At 34.1% G+C, this 25,475-nt stretch overlaps 1 protein-coding gene across 19 annotated transcripts in view; it reads left to right on the top strand.

Annotated features, from left to right (window-relative positions):
* Nucleotides 1-25,475, top strand: part of ROBO2 (roundabout guidance receptor 2) — a 1,697,359-nt gene that overhangs the window by 1,589,870 nt on the left and 82,014 nt on the right. For all 19 annotated transcript variants that reach the window (XM_060640255.3, XM_078452891.2, XM_060640254.3 and 16 more), the window contains 6 exons: nucleotides 3,888-4,093; nucleotides 8,439-8,520; nucleotides 8,967-9,129; nucleotides 10,762-10,928; nucleotides 15,507-15,628; nucleotides 23,460-23,691. In XM_060640255.3, coding sequence (XP_060496238.1) covers nucleotides 3,888-4,093; nucleotides 8,439-8,520; nucleotides 8,967-9,129; nucleotides 10,762-10,928; nucleotides 15,507-15,628; nucleotides 23,460-23,691 — 972 coding nt within the window. The remainder of the gene's footprint in view (nucleotides 1-3,887; nucleotides 4,094-8,438; nucleotides 8,521-8,966; nucleotides 9,130-10,761; nucleotides 10,929-15,506; nucleotides 15,629-23,459; nucleotides 23,692-25,475) is intronic.

A 25,475-nucleotide genomic window follows, 5' to 3' on the forward strand; every position in this document is an offset into this window, starting at 1 on the left:
AATCAAACTTACATGTATATTATGTGGTAATTTAAAATTAATAGAAAGGAAATATTTTTTTTAATATCTGTCCATGATATTGCCTGATTCAGCACCTATTAGGAATAGGAATAGGAATGAATGGAACAGACAAACATTGGCTGAGGGAACATTCAGTCATTAATAGCTGTACCTGCTGATGTTGCAGAGACCTGTCATGAAACTGAAAGAAGTCAGGTTCAAGAGTAACAATGCTAAGAAATTCTTCCTTTATATGGGCAAGAGTTTTGATCCTTAATACCTATGTATTTTTTAAAAGAAATAAAAGATAATTATTCATCCTTTTAAAGTCCATATATTTTCTACCATTAACAAAAATATCCAGGTACATATACTGGGAAAACAAGATATTCTGGCCATAGCCTAAGTTGTTTTATATGATATATATATATCATATATACTGTATATGTGTTATATATCATATAATATGATATATATGTGATATATATCATATATACGATATATATGATATATATATATAATGATATATATATGATATATATAAAAGATATTCCAAACATAATCCTGAAGACCTCCACTTTAATCTAGCTGCTTACATTATTTTACAAAGGACAGACTCTAAAACATTTCTAAATAAAGAAATTGTTATATAAAAGACAAACCATATTTTAGAAAGCAAAATTGATGAATTAGAAGAGCCGATTGATAGGACAGATATTCCGAATCATGTCCGATGCAATGAAAAGGAAGACTTTTATTTTCCTGGTGTTGGTTGATGACGTAATCTCATGGAACAGTAGTTATTCTAGCTTTGTTTCTGAGGTTCAAAGTAAAAGAGTGATAAATAAGTTTAAACCTAATGACTGAAATGATTGTGAACATTTTGTTACAACTGGCATGAATATTAATTCCTACATTGATTTTTACTTAAGTAAGCAATCACAAAGTAAAGATCCTTTTGCAAAAACATTGAATGAAGGTTATAGAGTTATTGATTTTGACAGTAAAAAACTCTAACTTCAAGACATAAACACATACACACACACAGACACTATTATTATAAATAACTGTTTCTTAATATTAACTTGCCACATTGGCTGATGACTTTGCTTCTATTCATAGTTTTGAATTTTTCAGATTGGTTAACAATTTAATGGTACATGAGCTATCATTTTCATTTGGAACATTTTTTGGAGGGTGTGACCCAGGGCAATTTAGAGCCAATTGAAATTCCAGTGTAGAATAAAAACGTATGTTGTGTTCAGAGAAACAAGCAAAACATCCATAGAGATGTTTCTGTTGCTACATTTTTGCACTTAAACTCCTTTCTGGGAAGTATTTTTAACTCAAGTGTTCATATAAGATGAGATTGCTAATGGTGATGAAATGTTCTGTTGAGTGATAATTTTACTGATTATAGATTGAATGAAGATGCTTCAATATACTTGAATTTCAAAATATCCTTTTAGAAGACCTTCTCATTAATTCATTGGCACTGTTCATTTCTTCTTTTCTTTTGCTCTGTATCTCAGAGAATGAGAAAATTGTAATGAGAATTCTGAGTAGAGTCAATAGAATCTAAAGGGACTGGAAAGAAGAAATGTATTTATATATTATATTGACAATACATGTCACACCATGATCTTATATGAATGGTTTATTGAGGATTTATAATGCATAGTTAGAGAAAACCATGGAGTTGTTCACAGATCACTGGAAACCCTAAATGTTCATTTAACCTTTGACCTCAGTGTCATGGAAACCTGTGGTCATCTCTCACGCATAACATCTTTGAAACTGAAAATTCCTTCTGGCCAGGAGATTTTCAATTACTTTATTGATCAAATTCATTAAAAAGACTTTGAGCTACTCATTTGAGCAATAAAAAAGAAAGAAACTAATTAGATGTCCTTGGCTGTATCTAATGATTTCAGGGATATAAAAATAAAAACAGGTCATAAGAAATTACCTGAATTCTGTAGAGATATTTAAATTGAAACAAAGGAGTAGGAATATTTAAAATTGAATAAATAGATTCTACCCTGGTAATGCAGACCCATTTTTCTCATTAAATTTAGAAATCATTTATAATATTTTGTGAATTGGCCTTCTATTTATGACCCATAAAGAAAGTAATTTCCATGAATATTCAGTTTGAATATCAGTTTGTGCAGTTACTGCTAGATGAGTCAGTATTGGTGTATATCGTGTTTTCACACTATCTGAAGATTATTTTATTTATTTTTAAAATGAAGAATTTGATCAAGAAAATCAGGAAATAACTGGTTCTAATTTTTCTTTACAAATAATATACAAACAAAATTTTATTGTTTTCTTAGGTTTTTATAAGGTTGTTACATATATATATTTATGTATATATATGTGTACATTTACAAATATATATTTATTTACATACACACACACACACACACACACACACAGACCTAAGCACACATTGTAATATATATTTTGAGGTAGTAGTGTTAGTGTGATTGAAAATCCACTGTATCTTGACATGCAGTGGATCTATTTCATAACTTCTATTTTAAATTAAAATTTGTTGGCTTTCTCGTGGTAGGCTATAAAAGTGCTGGTTAATTTAATGTTTTTCCCCCCAAACCATGAATTCTAATAGTAAATATGATGCATATGGATTGGGAAATAGCTAATCATATAAACTATTGTTCATGAAAGCTGTGGACTAAGAATATTAGAGTATTAATGACCAAAATGATATTTTGATTATGTATATTTAACACAAGATTACTTTCTTCAAAGCCACTTTCTCCTCATAGTTGCTTAGCAATCATTAAATCATTAAAATCCACCATTCTTTTTCTTTCCTTTCTGTGGAAGTTTGTGTTTATATATGATATAAAGATTTTTGGTAATTATATCATAAATGTAATAGAAACATACATAAATATTTTGGGTAGCTAACCAAACTCTATGCTGAATACAGAACTTTCCCTTAAGAAAGCCTCACTTGGACATGGATGGACATGTCAGCTTTATTATGTAGTGTTCTAATGAGTTCTGGATGAAAGTTTGCATCCAATTGTCTCCCTATTTGTATCACCCATTTAAATCATACTATACATTCTGATATACTTCCTAAATCATTATGAAATACTTCCAAAGGCACTGCAAATACTGCTACAAAATATTTTTTAAAAAACACTGAACTAGAAGTTTATGATATTGTATAAATTTTACCCAGATGAACATAGAAATTGATATATAGGTAAACACTTATTTGAAATGAAAACGCTATTTTTTCATACCGTAAATATAGTACAAACAGATTTCTTTGCTTAATTCTAAGGAATAGTAAAATCATGTCATCCGAATTGGATTACTGTACTCTAACTCCCAGTGTCATAGTCTTGGAAATAAAGTGTTTATACCTAGTAACTTAACATCAACCAAAATATCATAATCTATGTGAATACAGCAAGGTGCTTTGAAGGGAGATATTATGTATTATGCATATATTTATAATAAAAGCAAAAGTAAAAATTGTTTATACCCATATGACACTCCACAGACTTTCTTAAATATGCCTATAAGAGACAAAATGGACATTTTATGAATAACTGCCATGAGCTCTCTATTTTTTAATTTTAATTTCAATATGATTAAGACTTTCAACAATACTAAAATGTCAGAATTTATTTCGTTGTCATCTACTGTCGGTAATTCAGAGTTAGTTACAAATAATAGTATGTCCTCAGTAAATATAACGTATGTATAGTATATATAGACGATAAATACATAATGGATAAAGAATATGCTGAATAAATTATAATATGTGTGTAATTCACATCTAATCGTATAATATAACTTCTTAGAAGTTAAAATATCCTGAAAATATTCGTATCCTTTAGTTTTGACAGATAGACCTCCACCCATAATTCTACAAGGCCCGGCCAACCAAACACTAGCAGTAGATGGCACAGCGTTGCTGAAATGTAAAGCAACTGGTGACCCTCTTCCTGTAATTAGCTGGTTAAAGGAGGGATTTACTTTTCTGGGTAGAGATCCAAGAGCAACTATACAAGAACAAGGAACATTGCAGATTAAGAATTTACGGGTAAGTAATGTTTGACTTGTATTTGGATCTTCATTTCCGCATAAGCATCACCCTAGGGAAAAATTGCTTTGTGAACTTAAAATCTCACAGACTAGTACAGTTGCTCTACCTTTTGTGGTAGGCCATGTTATATCTTATTTTACAAATGATGAATTGAAATTAGAAGGAAAGTCCTTATGTTGGTGATAAGTTCATAACAGACCTAGAAACTTTTTATTCTTTCATCCCAGCTCACACTTACCCAAATGATAAAGCTAAAAATCATAAACACATGAAGTTAATGATAGTAATAGGATATTTATAATTGGAAAGTGTCAAATGCTTCTGATTTACTCTCTTGAGTAAAGGAAGCTTTCAAGGAATTGTGGATAAATTGGCTTGGCCAAACTATTATGTGGAAAAAACTACAGGTAAGATTGAGTACATAAAAGGCAGCTTTGGCTAGTGGGTGGAAAATCTTACATTTTTGGTTAAGTTGCTCTGGAGTATAGATTTAAACCTGTGGGCAAGGACAAGTCATTGTTGTTCTTTTAACAGAAGATGATGTGCTAGAGAATGACCATTCCTGCCAACTTAACATATTAAACGTACTTCAAAAGCAACTCAAATGCCTATTTCTGAATATCGTATTAGCTGTCTACTGCTATTTAACAATATTAGCAAACATTTAAAGGCTTAAAGGAACATAGAGTTACTCTCATAGTTTCTGTGGGGTTAGGAGTCTGGGCATGACTTAACCGGGTCTTCTACTTCCAGGTGTCACAAAGTTACAATCGGGTATCAGGGTTGTGGTCTCATCTGAAGATTGACTGGGGATAGGGTTGACTCTGAGCAACATGATTGTTGACAGCATTTAGTTTCTTATGGCTACCATACTGATTACCTCAGCTTCTTATTTGCTGTTTACTGAAGGCTGCCTTTAGTTCCTTGCCATACTGATATTCCCATTATGACTACTTGCTTCCTGAAACTCAAGAAAGTACAGAGCCTTCTAGCAAGACAGGCATTATAATATTATGTAACATAAGATGTGACATCTTATGCATCACAAATTGACATCCTATCACCCTTGCTGTATTCTTTTGTCCAGAAGCAAGTCAACAGTTCCCACACACATTCATGGTGAGGACTTGATTATACAAGATGTGAATACCAGTTGGATGTTATCATGGGGACCACCCACCTTCTACAAGTATATTCACTTCATTCAACAAAATGTAGACAGCCTCCCCTCCATGTGGCAATCACTACACTAAAATAGAAGAACATGCTAGAATAATCAAAAGATTGTGAATGAGAACCAGAAATAAGATATAATAGTGCATGAACAAAAATTAATTAAAAATTATTTGGTGAATGAACAATTAGTAGGATCTGGTATCTAAGTAGAACCAAGAGGGGTGCCTGGGTGGCTCAGTTGGTTAAGTGGCCAACCTTGGCTCAGGTCATGATCTCGCGGTCCGTGAGTTCAAGCCCTGTGCTCAGAGCCTGGAGCTTGCTTCTGTTTCTGTGTCTCCCTCGCTCTCTGCCCCTCCCCATTCGCGCTCTGTCTCTCTCTGCCTTTCAAAAATGAATAAATGTTAAACAAACAAAAAATGTTTAAGTAGAACCAAGATAAAAAAAAGTGGGAAAAACAATGCTGAATTTTAGCATTCAGAAACTAGGAGAAGAAGATAAAATATTTTTTGTAACATGTATTTTTAAACAATTACAACATGGATTATTATCTTAAAATACAGATACATTTACAATCACTTCTTAATTTGGTATTTATCAGTGTATCACACAGACATATACAAAAAAGGAAGAACTCTTTTTGCAGTATGTACATACACAAACACACAAACTTTTGTTAATTTGTGTATTTGTTAATAACATTAATATATAGTTTTTTTTCATTTTAAGACATAAGCATTAATTATCGCTTTAACTAGAAAAATACTGTCAAATTAACTTAAAAGAAAAGTAAATTAGTACAGATTTTAGCCTTTTTATTGATAGTAAATTAATTGTTAACCTTCTTTGAACAAATGGGAGTTATTAAAAAATTAATGCCAACTCTCCTTGAGTAAACACTTTAACCTCTCTCTTTGGGCTAAAGTCAGTCTTGGGCCATGGAGGTTAATGCATTTTCACTGTACTGCTGAATTAAAGGGTGTGCTTGAATAGTCAAGATCCCCAGTAGTGTTTGAAAGAAGCAATTAAAGGTAGGTGCTTGATGATGTCAAACAAACTTCGAGCCCTGTGACAGGCTTCTGAGCAGTCTCTCTGGGATGCAAACTCCTGGAGGCTTGTCGACAGCCAACCACACGAGGAGAAAAGCAGGTGATAGAGTGTGCCAGCACATTAATTTTTTTAAAGCACTTGGTTAAAGATAAAGAGAGAAGGATAGAAGAGATATGAAGTACCTGAAAAGAAAATATTTAAAGTTAAAGGAATAAAAATGAATGCAGTGGCGATGATGGTAATGCAGGAGTGAGTTTTTAGCAATGATATTTCAGCTTCAGATATTGCTTTTGATAAACTCCAGTATGAAAATGTTGTTCTTTTTCTGTGAAATGACTGTCTTTAAAGGGAGCTAAAAATGTGCTTTACAGTACTTCATTCGTATAGTCAAGAGAGGGTTTCTGTAGGTCATATTCCTTTGTGTCTCACCGTTTCTTTCTTTCTTTCTTTCTTTCTTTCTTTCTTTCTTTCTTTCTTTCTTTTTCTTTCTTTCTTCTTTCTGGTACTTAATGCAAGGGGGGAAAAATAACGTGATGAACACTGTATTCTCATAGTCCAGCTAATTGGTAACTGAATCTGTGTCTTTCGAGAAGTAGAATATTCCCATACTCATTAAAACCTACCTACCACAGCTAATGTCAGACCGTGTCTCTACACAATGACAAGGAGATGTAGTTAAGAAGCATTACCTACATACACTTATTTTAGCATTTGCACATAATAACAAGTGCTACATTTTAGTTCAACAGCTATAATAAAATGCAAATTCTTTACTCTTTCACAGACCATATTCAAATGAACATCACATTAAAATCCAACCTTGGCTCATTATATTTAGTTTGTGAGTGATGCTTCTTAAATGGAGAGATTTCTAATGACTATAATGCATGCACAGCCACATTTGAAAGAATGGCTCTTTCTACAGTGGCTATCCCCCATCATCCTGCTGTATAATAGAAGACAATTGTATGAAGATAACATGGCAAAGAATGATGTGCCATTCGAATGATGAGCACTTTGAAACTCAAGTTACAATACATAATGACATTTAAAATCAATTAAAACAGTGGCACAGCAGTAACATCCATGCACTAATAATTTACCTGAGATTTAGTTGTGGAAGGTTGAGTCACCAATACACTTACATTTTGAACCCAGCAGGTATATTCCATGAACTCTCAGATTTCATCAACAATTAGACTCATCCTTATCACAGAATTTTAATCTTATGTCAGACGACCTGCCTCATTCAGTTTGGTGATCAAACTGATTGTATTATCAACTACTTTAAAAATCTTTTGCCACTCTTCAAATGAATAACAAAAACAGTTTAAGTGACCGATGAAATGACAATTTTTAAGTACGCTTCAAAGAGTTATGAATGAGTTATTTGCATGGTCCCTTTCAGCTCTAAAGTGCAATGATTCCATAGACATGGTTTGTTTGGTTTTTAATGATACAACTTTATTTCATTCTCTGTCACACTACTACAACTTAAATATAAGTGAATACTAATTTATTTATGGGGAGAGATTTAGTTGCTTAGGTTTTGTGTGTGTGTGTGTGTGTGTGTGTGTGTGTGTGTGTGTGTGTGTTTTCCTTCTTCACTTTCTCCATGTCTTAAAAAAAAGAAGACCAGCCCCGTGTTATTTCAGTGCTTATTTACTCCTGAGTACATTTTCTCCATTGAAACATAATGTATTGGAGATAGAGAGGACAGCTTTGCATTTCTCATCTCTGAATATTTATAAGATTCTGAAAAGTTCTGTCCTGAGTTGCCTGCATGTAACTCTCACACAGCGAAGCCGCATTATAAATTGGAGTTATACAAAGATAAGGGCATTACCACAGAGGCAAGAGGGTCAAAGAGAGTTTACCAGACAAATAACATTTAATTGTAGAAGTATAATAAAAAATCATTGAATTCCTTTTATGAATAAAATAATATATTATATGAGTTTATTTTAATATTTTATGTGTACCTGTGATTCATTCTAATGAATAATTTTGACAGCTAAATGACATACCACATTTTAAGAAATTAAATGTTACCTTGTTGAGATTGACGAAATACAAATTAATTGAAAGAGTTGAATTCTCTCCCTCCCTTGCACACTAGATTTCTGATACTGGTACTTATACTTGTGTGGCTACAAGTTCAAGTGGGGAGACTTCCTGGAGTGCTGTGCTGGATGTGACTGGTGAGTCCTTGGGAATTACCTTAACAGAAGAAAACTCGAGTCCATTTTAGTGATTAGCTCATTACCAAATAACAGTTGAAGATTCAGATTCAGATTTTAAATTCATTGAATGTAAAAACTAAGTCGTATGCCACTTTTCAATTCCTCCACAAAACATTGCATATATGCAATCTGATATAGTTAAGGGGAGAGATTTTCTTGCTTTTTGTCCTTGATAAGTGTATTTATTATCTCTCTCTGAAGAATAAGCAATTCTAGAGCTTATGTGAAAGTAAGCATTTGGTAACATGTAGGAAAAGCAAATATTCATTTATATACTTTTGATTCATGAAAATGAACTGCTCATTGTCTAGGTCAATTTCTTTAACAGACTGTTTTTCCTGTTTTTAAGTATTATGTCAGTATATGCAATCAGGAATGAAGCATTTTCTGTTTGTCCTCTATAGACTCTGGAGCAACAATCAGTAAAAATTATGATTTAAGTGACCTGCCAGGGCCACCATCCAAACCACAGGTCACTGATGTTACTAAGAACAGTGTCACCTTGTCCTGGCAACCAGGTACCCCTGGAGCCTTTCCAGCAAGTGCATATATCATTGAGGCTTTCAGGTATGGGACACTTCCTTTTCTTTTCTCCATGGGTTTTTGCTTTAGCTCCTATATCCTAAAATCTCATGTGAGCTATCCTGCTGTTTTATCTTAAGAACATGTTTAACAGTGCATTTTCAGTACTTATCTTTTATATCTGATTTTATTCAAGGATATACTCTAGTTTTTTGTTGTTGTTGTTATTCTTTCATTTATAAGTTGATTATAGGATTAAATTATGCATTACCCATGCCTAAGCCTATGGGGATCTAGCTCATGACATAATCATATAGATCCCTTCTTTACCCTGACCATTGTAAAGATTTAAGATGAGATTATTGTCATTAGAACTAGGCAGAAAGTAATTCAATTGGGCACAGACATTTTTAAGTTCTGCAATATTTATTGAGGCATGAAACCCTGGAAACTTGCTTCCTAATAATTAAAGCAGAACTTAAAGTCATTCCATTGTTTTTATGCTCTATATTTTAATACATTAATTGGATATGCCTTTAAGATGAAAAACTACAGCTACAGAATTGATTCCATGTACTTCTGGTTGCTAAAACAAAGATATGCCCAATTGCTATTTGAAAAAAAAAATTTCATCAACGTAAGGATATAGACTATAAATTAGCAAATGTCATGATACAATCACCATGAAAATTTAATAAAATATTTATACAAATGAGAAAATGAAGTTTGCATTGTTTCAATGTGCTTTGATTTGCCTTTATAAAGATAGTGATAGCCACTGTCATTTTCAAGCATTAGGACAAATCATTACTTTCATTTTAGGCTTCCCTAATCTATTTAAGGTAATGATCAATAAATATGTCATGTCCAACTTTCAAAATACTATTTTTCTATAATTTTCATGCTTTAATATATAAGAACTGCTGAAAAGTAAATGGTCGGCCCTGAAAAAATCACAATTTTCTTCTCGTTATGAACAAAAACAGCATTTGTCTCTAGACAAAATTTTCTAAATGGGCATCCCATCTGTAAGTGGCTGCTAAGGGGTTTCCACACATATTTTCAGAGGTATTTCACCATTTGAAGATGAGAAATCACAGTACTATGTAATGTACAATTTTATTAAAAATGTGACCAAGGGAAAATATTCCTTACGTGCTTCCTTTCTTCTTTTACAGATATGTAGTTTTAGAAGGCTCTATTATAATATTGCATGTGGAATTGATGCAAAAGAAAACACACCTTGTAACAGGAAAATGTATTGGCATAATTTACTCTGTAGTCCATTTATTCTTTCTACAGGTTAATTCTTTTCAAGGTATATATATATATACATTTACGAGGACCATATTTATTGTATAAACTTGATGTTGTGATCTTGGCCTCTGTTCCTTTTACAGGTATTCATTTAGTGGGCTGCTGTGCATTAGCAAAGTGCTGTCACATCTCCTGGGCTGAGTTTAATTTTGTTGTGCATGGCACTTCCGTTAGGTGGGCTCGGCTTTGTTGTTGAATAAACAGAAATCATCCAAATGTTTCATTTATTGGGCTTAACACTTCAAGTGTTGTGCGTGTGTGTGTTTAATTTTCAGCCATTAACTTTTGTCATTGATGCCCAACTCCATTTCCGATACCTTTAAGACAGTTCTTTAAATGGAAGTCCTGTTCATGTTTCAGCCAATCCGTGAGCAATAGCTGGCAGACAGTGGCAAACCATGTGAAGACCACCCTCTTTACAGTGAGAGGCCTGCGGCCCAACACGATCTATTTATTCATGGTCAGAGCAATCAACCCCCAAGGTCTGAGCGACCCGAGCCCGATGTCAGATCCTGTGCGCACACAAGGTAATTTCAATAGCTGTAAACATGACTGGTTCTGGAAGGAGGCATTAAGCAGATCTTTGAGAACAAAGGGATTGTGTGAGGAAAGATACATGTGTCTGATCACTTATTACAATGATTCATTAGACCTGATCCAGGGAAAGGAACTTGCTGTTCACCTTGGTGACTGTGTCCTCTTCTGGGAATTGTCAGGGTCTGTTTAGTAAAAGATAAACAAAATAATTGGGTCCATATACATAGTAAGAGTAAATCACCTAAGTTAGGGCTTTACCATATTTCAAAGGGAGGAAACATGTGCCGCTTTTGAAACTAATTTTGCAATAGCAAAAACTGATCTTTAATGGATACAATGCCCAGATAGGGATATCATCATTACTCGTAGTGTTCAAGAATTCTGTTTTTAGTGCAGAGAGTCTCCAGGTGTAGTTCCTACAGAAGCAGTATCTGCATCACGTAGGACCATGTTAGAAAGGCAGACTCTTGATCCGCAGTTCAGAAGCTCTGGGGGTGCAGCCCTGCAGTCTGTGGTAAGATGCTCTCCAGGTGATGTTTGGTCAAGTTTGACAAGCATCCCTGTAGTGTCTTTTATCAGATGGTTAAAGGAGCAATTTGTTTCAGAAAGGAGTAAATCAAGTTTTCTTTGTGAGGTATGTGATTCCTTTGGCTAATAAAAAAAATATTTAAAGAACAAAACAAACAAGCAAAGGAAAGAAAAAAGAGAGAGGGAGGCCAACCAAGAAGCAGACTCAACTATAGAGAATAACTTGATGGTTACCGAAGGGAAGCTAGGAGGGGGGATGGGTAAAAGAGCTGATGGGGATATAGGAATACACCTGCTGTGATGAGCACCAGGTGTTGTATAGGAAGTGTTGAATCACTATACTGTACACCAGAAACTAATATACATTGTATGTTAACTAATTGGAATTTAAATAAAAACTCAAAAAAAAACCACCCAGCATATTATAATCTCAAAACTGAAGTTTTTCTTCTAATCTTTATTAGCCTGTCTCTTCAAATTAAGATGTCATGAAGTCTAGGGGTTAATACAGGATGTTGCATTACAATTTCCCTTCCTACTAGTAGTAGATGGAAATAATAAAGCAGACACTATGGCTTTATTATTTGTTACAACCTGCTTCCCACAGGGTTCTTGAGAAAGGGTTAATTATTTCTTATTTGTAAAAGGCTTTGAACAGGATATAATTCAAAGTAGTATTTTTATGCAATGAAAAGCACCATACAGCCATAAAAATATTATTATAATTACAATGTAGTTCAGTGATAGTAACTAGCGTGCTATTATAACAGAGAAGGGCGCCAAGGAATCAAGTGAAATAAAGTCACCACGTGATTTTGTAACGTTGCTGACATGATGACAGTCAAGGGAGGAGGGAATGCCACTTTGCTATTGTTCTCTAAGCAGTAATGTGATTAATTTTCCATGATGATAAAGGGCCTGTAGGTAAAGAACCTGTCTCTAGAGAAAGAAAAAGTACAACAAGGAATTTGAAGATCTGAAACTGGTTATATTTTACCTTCCTTAGATCCAGTCTCCTTTAGTGTGTCTGGATTTAATGAGTAAATTAAATTATTGAACTTGACGACATATATGGTTTTCACTCAAGAAATTACAGTAACAAGGTCATTTTTACTAGTGTAGAGAGAAAGAGTCAGTTTTTGTGTGCAGTTGCAGTGAAAGGTGGAAGATAACAGGATGGGGGAGACTCTTGCTGTGATTATATCCGGCAGACCTTCTTGATCATTCCATAACTGCCAGACACTAAATCTTGACTCATAAAATAACTTCTTGGTGAAAAGGTCAAAAAAGATTAATGAAAAGTTGTTTGTGATCTGGCTTGTTCCAGTTGAGAGACTACATAGAGCAAAAGACTTATGTTCTCTTAACAGATATTTAATAGGAAAACTCATGTTTTGTGTCTGAATGGCAGGATCATTTTTTGACATCATACTTTTAACAGCTTTGCATTCAGCAAAGCACTTCTTTTCAAAGAATACTTTGCTGTGTGAGCTCTTATTTTTAAAATATTAAAGATATTAACATCATTTTTAAAGATATTAAAGATATTTTTAAATATACTTTAAGATACTAAGTACCATAGAACTTAGAAATCTTTTATTTTAGGGGCGCCTGGGTGGCGCAGTCGGTTAAGCGTCCGACTTCAGCCAGGTCACGATCTCACGGTCCGTGAGTTCGAGCCCCGCGTCAGGCTCTGAGCCCCGCGTCAGGCGCTGGGCTGATGGCTCGGAGCCTGGAGCCTGTTTCCGATTCTGTGTCTCCCTCTCTCTCTCTGCCCCTCCCCCGTTCATGCTCTGTCTCTCTCTGTCCCAAAAATAAATAAAAAACGTTGGAAAAAAAAATTTAAAAAAAAAAAAAAAAAAAAAAAAGAAATCTTTTATTTTAGAAAGGCAGCAAATACTTGTCCTGTCAATATCACAGGAGACCATAGATGTGACAGCAAAGGTCAATATTATTCATATAATATTATTAATATGTTTTTTTTCCTAAATGAAGTAAAACTAGTTATGCTATTTATGTTAAGGATGAAAAACACTGGAACTGGGGAGAAAGTCACCAAAGTGTAGTTCCCAAATATTAATGTCCTGGTTTTTTCACTCATTTTTTTTTTTATTACTTACATTTACATTTTCCAGATAATAGCAACAAATATATATCCTGAGTCATGAGATAAGTTTGTGCTTTACTCAGATTGGTACAGAGGGTTGGAAAACAGCAGAAGAGTTCTAAGATATTTTAATCCTGTTTTAATTATAATCAAGTTTGTAAATTATTGATATAAATTCCAAATACTAATAAAGGCAACACTTTAATTATATACCAAATGCTAATGCCAAATTAATGCATTCTTCCAAGTCATGCTAAGATCCTTGAGAATTTTATTTTCTTTTTTGAATTTTTTTGAGTATAGTTGACACACAATGTTACATTAGTTTCAGGTGTACGACATAGTGAGCCATCATCTCTGTATTATGCTATGCTCACCACGAGAGTAGCTACCCATCTGTCACCATACAGCACTATCATAACATCATTGACTATGTTCCCTATTCTGTGGCTTAAAAATATATATTAATTTATTTTTAAATTTGAACATAATTAGCATTCAGTGTTATATTAGTTTTACGTATACAATATTATGATTCAATAATTCTATACATTACTCATCACTCATCAAAATATGTGTACTCATTCCCCTTCACCTATTTCATCCATATCCCCCTCCCATCTGGCAACCGCCAATTTGTTTTCTGGTGGTTATGTGCCCTATGCTATAGCTTTTATTCCATGACTTATTCGTTTAATAACTAAAGCCTGTACCTCCCACTCCCCGTCACCCATTTTGCCCATAACCCTCACCCTCTTCACTATTGATGTCCCAATTTAAGTTAGTGTACCCAATTTAAGTTATGACTGAAATATGCACTTAAAAATATTTTTGCAAGAGTGTTGTATTGTGGCCTGAGAAAATAGGAGAAAACAGGATTAAAAATGAATTATTTCAAATTAGACTCCTTCCTTGAAAGAGAGTTGGAGAAAAAAAAAATAAAAAAAAAAAAATAGTTGGAGAAAAAAGAATTCAACTTAATATTGCTGTGCACCAGTTAAAGTAGTTGATTTGAGTATGTGTGAAATTTAGTCTGTGATATCAATTTGATGAATTGAATGTCTGTAATTTATCTTAGTTTTTTTCTTAATGGTACATAGGATATAAACCATTGTATGGAACAATAGAGTAGTATTATATGAATGACGGATACAGGGCCAAACAATATATGGCTGAGAGTATATCATTCTAAATATTGCAATGATTTTTCCCTCTCCTCTCTCTTATCACTTCCAAAAAGCAGCTGAATTCCTTTTTTATTTGTCAGATATTGAAGTCCTGCTCAAAGTTTATTACTCTAGAACAGTTTATCAGTATTCTACTTTTTTCAGTCAAAATATTTTTGTGAATTTGGAGGGCGAGGGGCATTTTCCCTTCTTTCACTCACTTTGTTAACCATTTGTGACATAATTCACTTCTCAGTTTCCCCTGATTATGTTATTTCCATGCTTCCAGTCTGGAATAGGTCAAGGAGTAAGAACACACAGTCTTCCAATTGGGAAAAGGGATTAAACAAATTCCTAAACAGCAGTTTTCAGATATTGCTCCCTTAACTACTCAGGAAAGTCCTTCCATATGCCCGCATCTATAGAAAACTCATGTTCCTAAAGAAGTCTTATGGCATATACTTTATTCCTTAATAAGCAAATAATAGATCTTCCACAACAATGTATTTGAAGGGAGTAAGAGATTATGAACACTTTTATTAATATTGTTTTAGGAAAGATAAATATCATCTCTCAAATTATGTCCTAGCCCCTGGGTGGTATGTATATAAATGTGCTCTAATGTTGTTGTTGTTGTGTTGTTTGTCAATAAAGGTTTCAATTTTTTCCTCTGCAATTATTTATAATGACCTATAATATTGTCTTATACAATACAAATTGGAATTTTACGATGAATTTTTAACTATTGGGAATGGTTATCTCTGTAGATATCAGCCCACCAGCACAAGGAGTGGACCATAGACAAGTACAGAAAGAACTGGGAGATGTCATTGTCCGTCTCCATACTCCAGTTGTGTTGACTCCCACCACTGTTCAAGTCACGTGGACGGTAAGTTTCAAAGGCAGTATTAATGGCACTTTCTTTTATTCCTTTGAGAAAACAAATCCAACAAGGAAAATGAGAATCAACACACAAATAGTAATAGAAGCCCTCATCATTTAAATCAAGGTGGAATCAATGGCAAAAAAGAAAAATATTCAATAGAATGGAAGAGTAAGATAGTTTGCAATAGAACTATGGTGTGTTTCATCTTATTTTTTAAAAGCTTTACTGAGATATAATTAACCTATCAGAGTTAGGGTGTACAGCTCTGTTTTCACTCTATTTACAGAATTGTGCAATCATCCTCAAAATCTGACTTTAGGACATTTTATCATCCGAAAATAGAAAGAACTCTGTGTTCGTTGGGAGTGCCTCCTCCATTCCCCCTGCTTTAGCCCTTTGCAAGCACCGATCTACTCTCTGCCTCTGTAGATGTGCCTGTTCCTCTCATATGAATGAAATCAGGCAATGTGTAGTCTTTTGTGTCCTGCTTCTTTCACTCAGTGTCAGGTTTTCCAGGTTCAAACAGGTTGTAATATATGTATCAGTACTTTGTTCCTTTTTATTACTGGATAGCATTCCATCACACAGATGCATCACATACTCTGTTTATTCATAGCCTGATGCACCTTTCAGTTGTTTCCATTTGGGGCTACTATGAACGAGGGGGCCATAAACATTTGAGTACATGTTGACATATGTTTTCATTTCTCTCATGTGTTTTAATTTCTCTTGGTATCTACCTAGGAATTGCTGAGTAAAATGATAACTCTGTAACATTTGGATCAACTGCCAAAATGTTTTCACAAGTGGTTATACCATTTTGTTTTCACCAGCAATGCTTGAAAATTCGTTTCTTCCACAACCTCACCAATTTCTCTCACAGCTTCCTCAACACTTGTTATCTTCTATTTCATTATAACCATTCTAGTAGGTGTAAGTGGAATATCTTTGTGGTTTTCACTTGCATTTCTTTAATAACTAATGATGTTTTCCATCTTTTCATGTGCTTGAACATTTGTATATCTTCTTTACAGAAATGTCTGTTCAAATTCCTTGCTCATTTTTAAGTTGGGCTGTTTGTCCTTATTTTAGACTTGTGCTTGTTATATATTGGATACAAACCACTTATCAGATATATTATTTGTAAATGTTTTTTGTCAATAAATACCTTTTCTGTGGGTTGGTTTTGACTTTCTTAGTGGTGTCATTTGAAGCACAAAAATTTTTAATTTGACCGAGTTTCTTTCTGAATTTAAATAAATCATCTGTACATTCTTTTAGCCGAATCTCAAGTAGCAGCACCAAAACATGAATATGATTTTAATAATTGGACATATATAGTAAGAAAGTAATGGATTTTAAGAAGCAAGTTGATATGTTAGTATAAGTTAGGAATATTCAATTCCATCATTGTTAAATGTCAACCTACCCACTGTTATATAAAATGCAAAATGTTTTGATCACTTGGTAGCCACTAGAGTAAAAACAACAAATAGTGTAAAAATAGCCACATTAGTCATATTAGAGAATACTAACATTTGTGTATATGTGTTTGTATCTATGTATGTGTCTGTGTTTTGAGAAGAGCCAGATAATGTTCTTCCCTGTGCATAACATAGTTAGTGCCAACGTCTTATTTATATCTAAGATTTCTCTATTATAACCTCTAAAAATCCATAATATATCAGGATGTTAGAAGACCACAACTTCTTTAAGCCCTCTATGTCTGTGATAGATCTTGTGTATTGTATAAGTAATGGACATTTGAGGTACAGATACTTACAAAATTTTTACTTTAATTTTAATATTAACTGGGAGACTATAATTTTGTCACTATTATTGCTCTTTTGTTGTAGTAAAAGAATGACTAAGTAAGAAGAAATTGGATTTTCACCATCCTCTTTTAAAGTCCATGTTTCTTTAGGGAAATAACCGTTTATCAACTCCATCAAAAAGGGAGCTGAGAAAGGAAAACTGGCTATTTTTCATCAGTTCTTAATTATATTTGAAGTATAAAATAACATTAAAGAGAATTATTCCAGTGTCCCCTCAGTAATAAATCCATTGAACAAATCCAACTCAACAAACATTTTTTGTGGGCCAATTTTATACTAGATCTGGTGGAGAACTATCAAAAAAACATAAATCTACTTGAGAAAAACATGGAAATGCTTAATGACAATAGACAGGGATAAGAGCCATAACAGGCATATATGTACCCTATAGAGAGGTTTCAATCAAAGAAGAAGTGATTAACTCTATCTTCAGGCACCAGAAAAAGCATCACCACTTATTTTCAACTATATGGGGAAATATGAAGGCATTATCATATTAGAACAGGAAAACCCAAAATAACATTTAAGGCTGGTTAGTGTACTTCTACAACTTTATAAAAGGAAGCCAATGTATTCGGGTTGGACAATATTCCCAATATCCCACACCTGTAAAAATAGGATTAGAATTTATTTACTTTAAATATACTTTTGTGTATGTGTTTTTTTTTTTACTTTAAAGATAAACTGTAGACAAATATATATTCAGAAGGCCTACCTTTTAATGGTGGAATTGATTTGGCATTAGGTCCTAGATGGGGACATTTTGTTACTTCTTAAGCCAGATCACATGATCAAAATTTTGGCCTATGAGTACAAAAGTGGATAACACTTCAACGACAATAAAACTAAGTGTATAATAATTATTTAAGACTACATTGTTTCTGATTCCATTTTTAACATTATTTTGCATAGACTTATCCTGTTTTCTGTGTGTAATGATTTCTGTTCTTCTACTCCCATGGAAGGAACGTAATGACCTCATCATTTTTCCAGTGGCACAGGAGGGGTAGTATCTGACATGCCTCTTCCATCTCTCTGTAACTTTGGCCAAATATAAAACTAAAATGCCAAGCAAATAGTTGTATTTTTAAAACAGATTTTTCTTCAGTCTCAATTGAAAAAGTCTCAGCTCTGTGGGGAGTTTTGAAAGGACTTCTTTTAAGCTGCTTCTAAATGTGGAAATTATTTGAGTAAGAATCAAAGTCATTATGTTTATGAAGTTAATCACTTTAAAAGTCACTGAGTTTAAAAGAATAAATCAAATTAGATGAAAATTGCAGGTCTGTAGTCTGGAGTTCTTCCAGGAGAGGAACCTTGTCATATTCATCTCTGTGTCCCACGAAGCTTGTCATTATTAGTTTGCCTATCTTTCTCTCTCATGAGTTTGGCTTCTGTGAGTCTGGAGTCCATGTTTTTCATTTTTGTGTTTTCATGGCAGAGCATCTATTACAGAATGCCCTTTCAATTACTGTCTGTTGAATGATCAGATCAGTTGTTTTAATACATTTTTATTTTTGTTTTAAAAAAGAAAGTGTTCAGTTATATCACAGGGTATTGTTCCCCACGAATCAGTAGTTACACATGAGGTAAGTGTGTATCTGAGAGGTAACTTTAGTGAACTAAAGTCAGACTGGGGGAGGGGTCAGTTGCTAAAGAAATTATAGCCAAATGTTTTACTTCCATGTCATATTTTCAACTGCTAAATGTATATGTTCTTTAAATTATTACACTGTGTGGATCCTGAGAAACTTAACAGAAGACCATGGGGGAGGGGAAGGGGAAAAAACTTAGAGAAGGAGAGAGCCAAACCATAAGAGACTCTTAAAAACTGAGAATGAACTGAGGGTTGATGGGGGGTGGGGGGGGGGCTGGGTGATGGGCATTGAGGAAGGCACCTGTTGGGATGAGCACTGGGTGTTGTATGGAAACCAATTTGACAATAAATTTCATGTTAAAAAATAAATAAATAAAAATAAATAAATAAATTATTACACTGTTAGTATCTGAATTACAGATGTGATATTAGAGAAAAGAAATATATCCCCCAACCCATGTATTTAGATTTGGAGGCCAGCTGACGTGGTTTACCAAGACTAATCTTGAAATAACAGTAGTTAGTAATGGGTGCTTTCTAAAGATGACTGCTCTTATAATGAGGGTAGGCAAAAATCGTAAGAAAATGAATGTTTCACAAAGAAAATAGCAATAAATCTCTTATTTAATAAACAGTTATTCATGTGTGTGTGTGTGTGTGTGTGTGTGTGTCTGTCTGTCTGTCTGTCTTGTTTTTGTTCAAAGACAAAAAGAACCACAGATCCTTTGCCCTTTAAACATCACAGCTACTGAAATTGAAAGTGTGCATTGGCAAACTAGAATTTCAGATCTCAGCTTAATCCAGATCAGCCACTTAGCAGACTTAGCTCACGAAAGAAAATTCACTTTGAATTTTCAATTGAGGTGGATTTTTTTTTAAATTGAAAAGATGGTGGTAAGCATCTCACTTAAACATTTATGGGCATGCTGATTTGAGGGTCACATGGACCTTTATTTTGTCTTTACCATATCCCTAACTTAACAAGGGTGCTCTGTCATTGTGCATCCCTACAACTTACAAAATTCTTTAACTTATAATAGCCATTTAATTGTATCTGGACCCATGTAATATGAATATTATTTGAGCAAATTAAGAAAACTGAGGCTCAACTGGGTGTTGTATGTAAATGATGAATCACGGGAATCTACTCCCAAAGCCAAGAGCACACTATATGCACTGTATGTTAGCTACCTTGACAATAAGTTATATAAAAAATAAATAAATAAATAAAACAATAATCATCTCTAAAAAAAAAAAAAAAGAAAAGAAAACTGAGGCTTAGAAAATTTAAAAGGCTGAACTGTAGCTCATGTGGGACCTTATGATTGGAAGATGGAAACTTGCTTCATCCTTTGACTTTTTCCTGAAGACAACGCTTTTTTATTCCTATTTCAGAAAATACAAATTTTTAAAATTCTGTAAACCCATGGTTTTGTGGCCGGACTCTGATTATCATCAACTCTAAAGAAAATCCTCCTTCTTATAAACAGAATTTTAATAAAATCAGTGACAAGCACATGGTTTAACTTGAAAATGACCACCTGTCAAAATGTGCTCTAAAAGTCAGTGGTACAGAACACATATCCAATACAAATCCCACCTAGTTTTTTAAAGGTAATGTTTGGCATTTTCATTTCTGCTTCCACCTGTAACAACAAATTTTCTTCTGAAAAGAATATTGCAACTGCACAAAACCAAGTTAAACTATTCAGTTATTAAGCAGGCCATGAGAATATACTGGTTAAACGCAATGTACACTGAAGTGAGCAAGGCGATGCTGTGTAGTAAACATTAGCTTCATAAAGTCCCTAAAACACTTAATTAATGAAAACCAAACATGGATAAAACCAATTCACCCTGATTTACACACTCTCTTCATCTGGAAACAGCTGCTTAATGTTCTTCCTAAAAACACAGCTTGCTTCTTTCAGTATTAACAAGCTATTATTGTGAGTTATGTCTTTCTTTCAGTATATAAATTCACTTAAAGCGAATGCAGAGAAGTTTATAAAATGCCAGCTTAATGTTGTTTTAACATATGCTGCAAGGAATTTTTGAACATTGACAGTTTTGATTGAAGACATCTCTCTTTGGCTCTCATCAATTTAACTTTTGCTTTTGAGTTGCCTTGTTTGTAGTGTCAGAACAACTTCTGCGCTTCAAAAATTATGCCTGTTGGTACAAACACCAAGCATGGATAAAGATTCAAAGATCATGAGCTTTGGCATCAGAGCCGGGATAACTTTTCTTGACATAATCTCATATGAGTATAGCACTAATTCCAGAAAGTCTTTGAGGATTAGATGGAGGTGGATGAAGGAAGGTGTTAAGACTTAGATAGACATAGAAACACATATGTTCAGCCCACTGGCTTCATGGATTCTCTAGCTTGGATGTTCTAAATATAGAAAAATGCCCCTTTGTTCCATATTTTGATTGAGGTTCTGTGTTTTAAAATTTTCTGCTTTCACTTAAACATAATTGTTAAATGCAGCAACTAAAAAATAAATGTTAGAAGTTAATACATAAGGGAATACCTTTTATTCATGTGTTAATAGTTGGATGAAGAAGTTTTTAAAAAGTTGAAATAACCATTTTCCTCCTCATCTTCTCTATTTCTTCTCTCTCAATTTTTCCTGAAATGAGGCCCTTCCATCTCTTCTCCATTAAGTTTTATACTTTATTTGACAGTGAAATATGTCAAGTTAAAGGCTTCTTAGAATATGGCTATTAAACTATAATCTATGGAAAATTAATTGAAGAAGGTGCTGTGATAGTTATTTTTAAATCAAGCAATTCTTACAAAAAATGCCATTAAAAAATATTTAAAAGCTAAAAATCCTCTTCTCCCTGAAAATGAAATAATGGTGAAACTCCAATAGAGATTGTTTAATAAATGTATAAGGAGAACATATTTTATTTGTAGGTTCCATTTTTTATGTATTCAGTGTTCATGTAATTATTATGAGTGAACAATAGAGCTTCTTCAAATTTTTATTTGGTATGAGTTTTCAGAGTCAAAATTTCAGATTTTCATTCAAAACAGCTGCTTATTCTCTGTACTTTTAAGTGAATGAAAGGATCAAGAAAGTTATCAAATTGTGCCAATAGTGGGCCTATTCAAGGAGCTAGAAACTGGTAAATTAATTAAAGTCTTTCATTTAATAATTTGCTAGTGGGTAGGAGTTTTTCATATGCCTTTTTAAAGTTTGTTTATTTATTTTGAGAGAGAGGGAAAGGGAATGAAAACAGAAGAGGGGCAGAGAGAAAGAGAGGGGATCAATCAAGATTCCACACTTGTCAGCACAGAGCTCTATGCAGGGCTCGATCCCACAAACTGTGAGATCATGACCTGAGCCTAAATTGAGAGTCAGTCACTCAACTGACTGAGCCACTCAGATGCCCCTTCATATTCCTTTAAAACAGATGCTCTAGCTTCACAATTCCCAGTCTTCTCATATACTTCCTCCAGCCATAGGAATGTTTGTTTGCTTGTTGTTTTAGAGAGAAAGAGAGAGAGCATGTGCATGAACAGGCAGAGGGAGAGAGGAGAGAGAGAGAGAGAGAGAGAGAGAATCTTAGGCAGGCACCACACTTAGCATGGAGTCTGATGCAGCGCTCGAACCCACGCCCCTGGAGTCATATCCTGACCTCAAATGAAGAGTTGGATGCTAAACCTACTGAGCCACCCAGGCAGCCCACCATAGAAATTTTATACATGCTGTTTCTACACTTCTTCCTCAGGAATAATTGATCCTACTTTCCTTGCAGATCCCAGCACTTGCTCTTTTTCAGGGAAATGCTTTCTCCCCTTCCTGATTCTGTCAACTTCTTCTCTACTCCACGTTTTCCTAGCTCCTTGTCCATCTCATTCACAGCATTTTTTTATGTGTATTAGTTATAAATGTAGTTTAACCAGTAACTTGATTAGTAGGAGTTCAAGAAAGGTTTTGAGTGAGTAAAGACGTTAGTGAATGGACAAAAGATAAGAATGGAAATTCCTGAGAAGCAGCACATTACATATCCAAATCATAAAAATGGGAACTGTTGAATATAGGAAGAGAATGGACAGATGAGAAATGAAGCTAGACAAATCAGCAGGTCTGGGCTTTATCAGACCTTTGTGCTACTTTAAGGAATTTGAATTAACTAAGCAGATATCTTAGATACTATGGAGTAGTTTAAACAGGAGAGAGAGTTGTTCCACTCTTCATTTTGGGAACAATAACTTGAGGGCCATGTGAATTCAGAACTGGAATTGGATACAAGAAGAAGGAAGATAAATTACCAAGCAGTGGTGTCACCCAGATGAGAGTTGAAGACTGAAATAGGTACAAGAGAAATGAGGATGGGTTCATTGTCATATCTAAAATGTTTCCATTTGGTTTTATGCTGTGTTTTTCAGGTTGATCGCCAGCCCCAGTTTATTCAAGGCTATCGAGTGATGTATCGTCAGACTTCAGGCCTGCAGGCTACGTCAGCATGGCAGAATTTAGATGCCAAAGTCCCAACCGAGAGAAGCGCTGTCTTAGTCAACCTGAAAAAGGGGGTGACTTACGAAATTAAAGTTCGACCATATTTTAATGAGTTCCAAGGAATGGATAGTGAATCTAAAATAGTTCGTACTACTGAAGAAGGTCAGTTTTCAGATTTCTAACAAAAGGCAAACTTAAAACATAACGAAGCCAATTTCTGTTGAAGTTCTAATTTATCACCTACCTTAGAAGAATATCAAGAGAGGATATAAAAAGTGAATTCAGGAAGTGTCATTTTCTCCTTTTTCTGAGAATCCCATAGAATCTGAGAGATTTTTAAAAATGGCATTTAAGTAATGTGAATTTTTCTTCAGTAAACATTTACTCCAAAGTTTGTCAGTACAATGGAATTTGATTATGATATTGTCCCATATTATTTTTCTTAATATGGATTGAGCTCATTTGGCTTCATTAAGGGACAGACTACTGGAAACTCAAGAACACAGGCTATTCATTGTCTTTTTTTTTTCTGACGTACCAGAGCATTACATTGTTTTTGTCTGTTTGTTTGTTTGTATGTTCTGTTTTGTTTTGTTTTTTATAAGCCTCCTTCCCTGTGGGCTCTGCCAGTCTGACTCCTAATTTCTCATTCAGAAGGCCACTTGCATGTTTGCAATAGCATTCTTATTAGTGACTTTCCCTCCCCCTCCCCCATTTAGAAATTGTCTTGCACACAGATACTTTAAAGTCAATCTGTGATGGACGTGAAGTTAACGTGGTTTTGAATCATTTACCAGTGTCCCCTTCACTAAACGAGAGGCTTATAATATATGGTACTATCAAAGTACAAAAAGTCGGATGCCAAGTACAATAACCCCCTCCTTTTCTGCTTTTCTACTAATTTTATGTGCACAGCTCTGTAAAAAGCCATTGTTTATAAATCCATATGAGAACAACTTAAGAAAATGTATGTAGGTTGCTTATGCTAATGTAGATGTTCATGTTTGACAAAAGAGCTGTTAAGTTATACATACCTTCTAATCAGCATCCCAGTGAAAATGTTATGTTCACACTGGTTTACAATGTGATACACTGACATGGGCCGTAGTACTTATCTTAAAGATACCATTAATCTACTTGTACGATATGTAAAGAAAAAATTCCTAAAAATTAATAATATCTTCATCCACCGTTAAAATTTACTTTATATTGAAAATATGTAGTACTCCTGAGTGCCGTGGGCAAATTTGGTACAGAATGCTATAGTTGAAGCCTACTTCCTTCCACAAATGAATCTCACCGTAGTGAGACTTTTCCTCTCGACTAGACATTTGGCACCATTCGGTATGCGTTCATTTCCAATGCATGTGGCCTTCGGAAGGTAAAAAACGGGAACTCAGCTGGGGTGCATGTGGGAATGACAAGCAGTGATTTGGGCTCTTCCACATCTGTAGAAAGAAGCTGAGCCCTGGAATAACTGACCTGTCAGGAGAGCGGGAATGATGTTCTTCTCTCTAAGCAGGCAGCAAGGCAAATGAGAAAGCAGTTTTCAAAAGTGTTATTTTTCAATGCACCACAACACTGGTGAACACGTGGTTGGATTTATATCATTGTGCCCTATGTTGGAGCAATGTTATCGTATAGAGGAATAATAAAGAGTGGTATTGTGCTACCATGTCTGTGTATATCCAATATCTTGATGCAACTATGGTCATACCTCAGTGACAAATTTACTAAACGTGGGAGACTTTATCAATAGGCTTTTAAAATATCTTTTACCGTTCAATTGTACATATGTTGAAAGGATTAAACTCTAGAGTTATGAAAGCATTGATCCTTTTACACAGAAATCTTTTAATGCCACAAAATTCTTTGATTTTTGTTTCAACTGGTATTTCATTTTGTTTTTCCTACTCAGAGATTTACTGAAAATTGATAAAATTCCT

The sequence above is a fragment of the Panthera onca genome, chromosome C2 (assembly GCF_046562875.1).
Source record: "Panthera onca isolate mPanOnc1 chromosome C2, mPanOnc1 haplotype 2, whole genome shotgun sequence".
In the NCBI taxonomy this organism is placed as follows: domain Eukaryota; kingdom Metazoa; phylum Chordata; class Mammalia; order Carnivora; family Felidae; genus Panthera; species Panthera onca.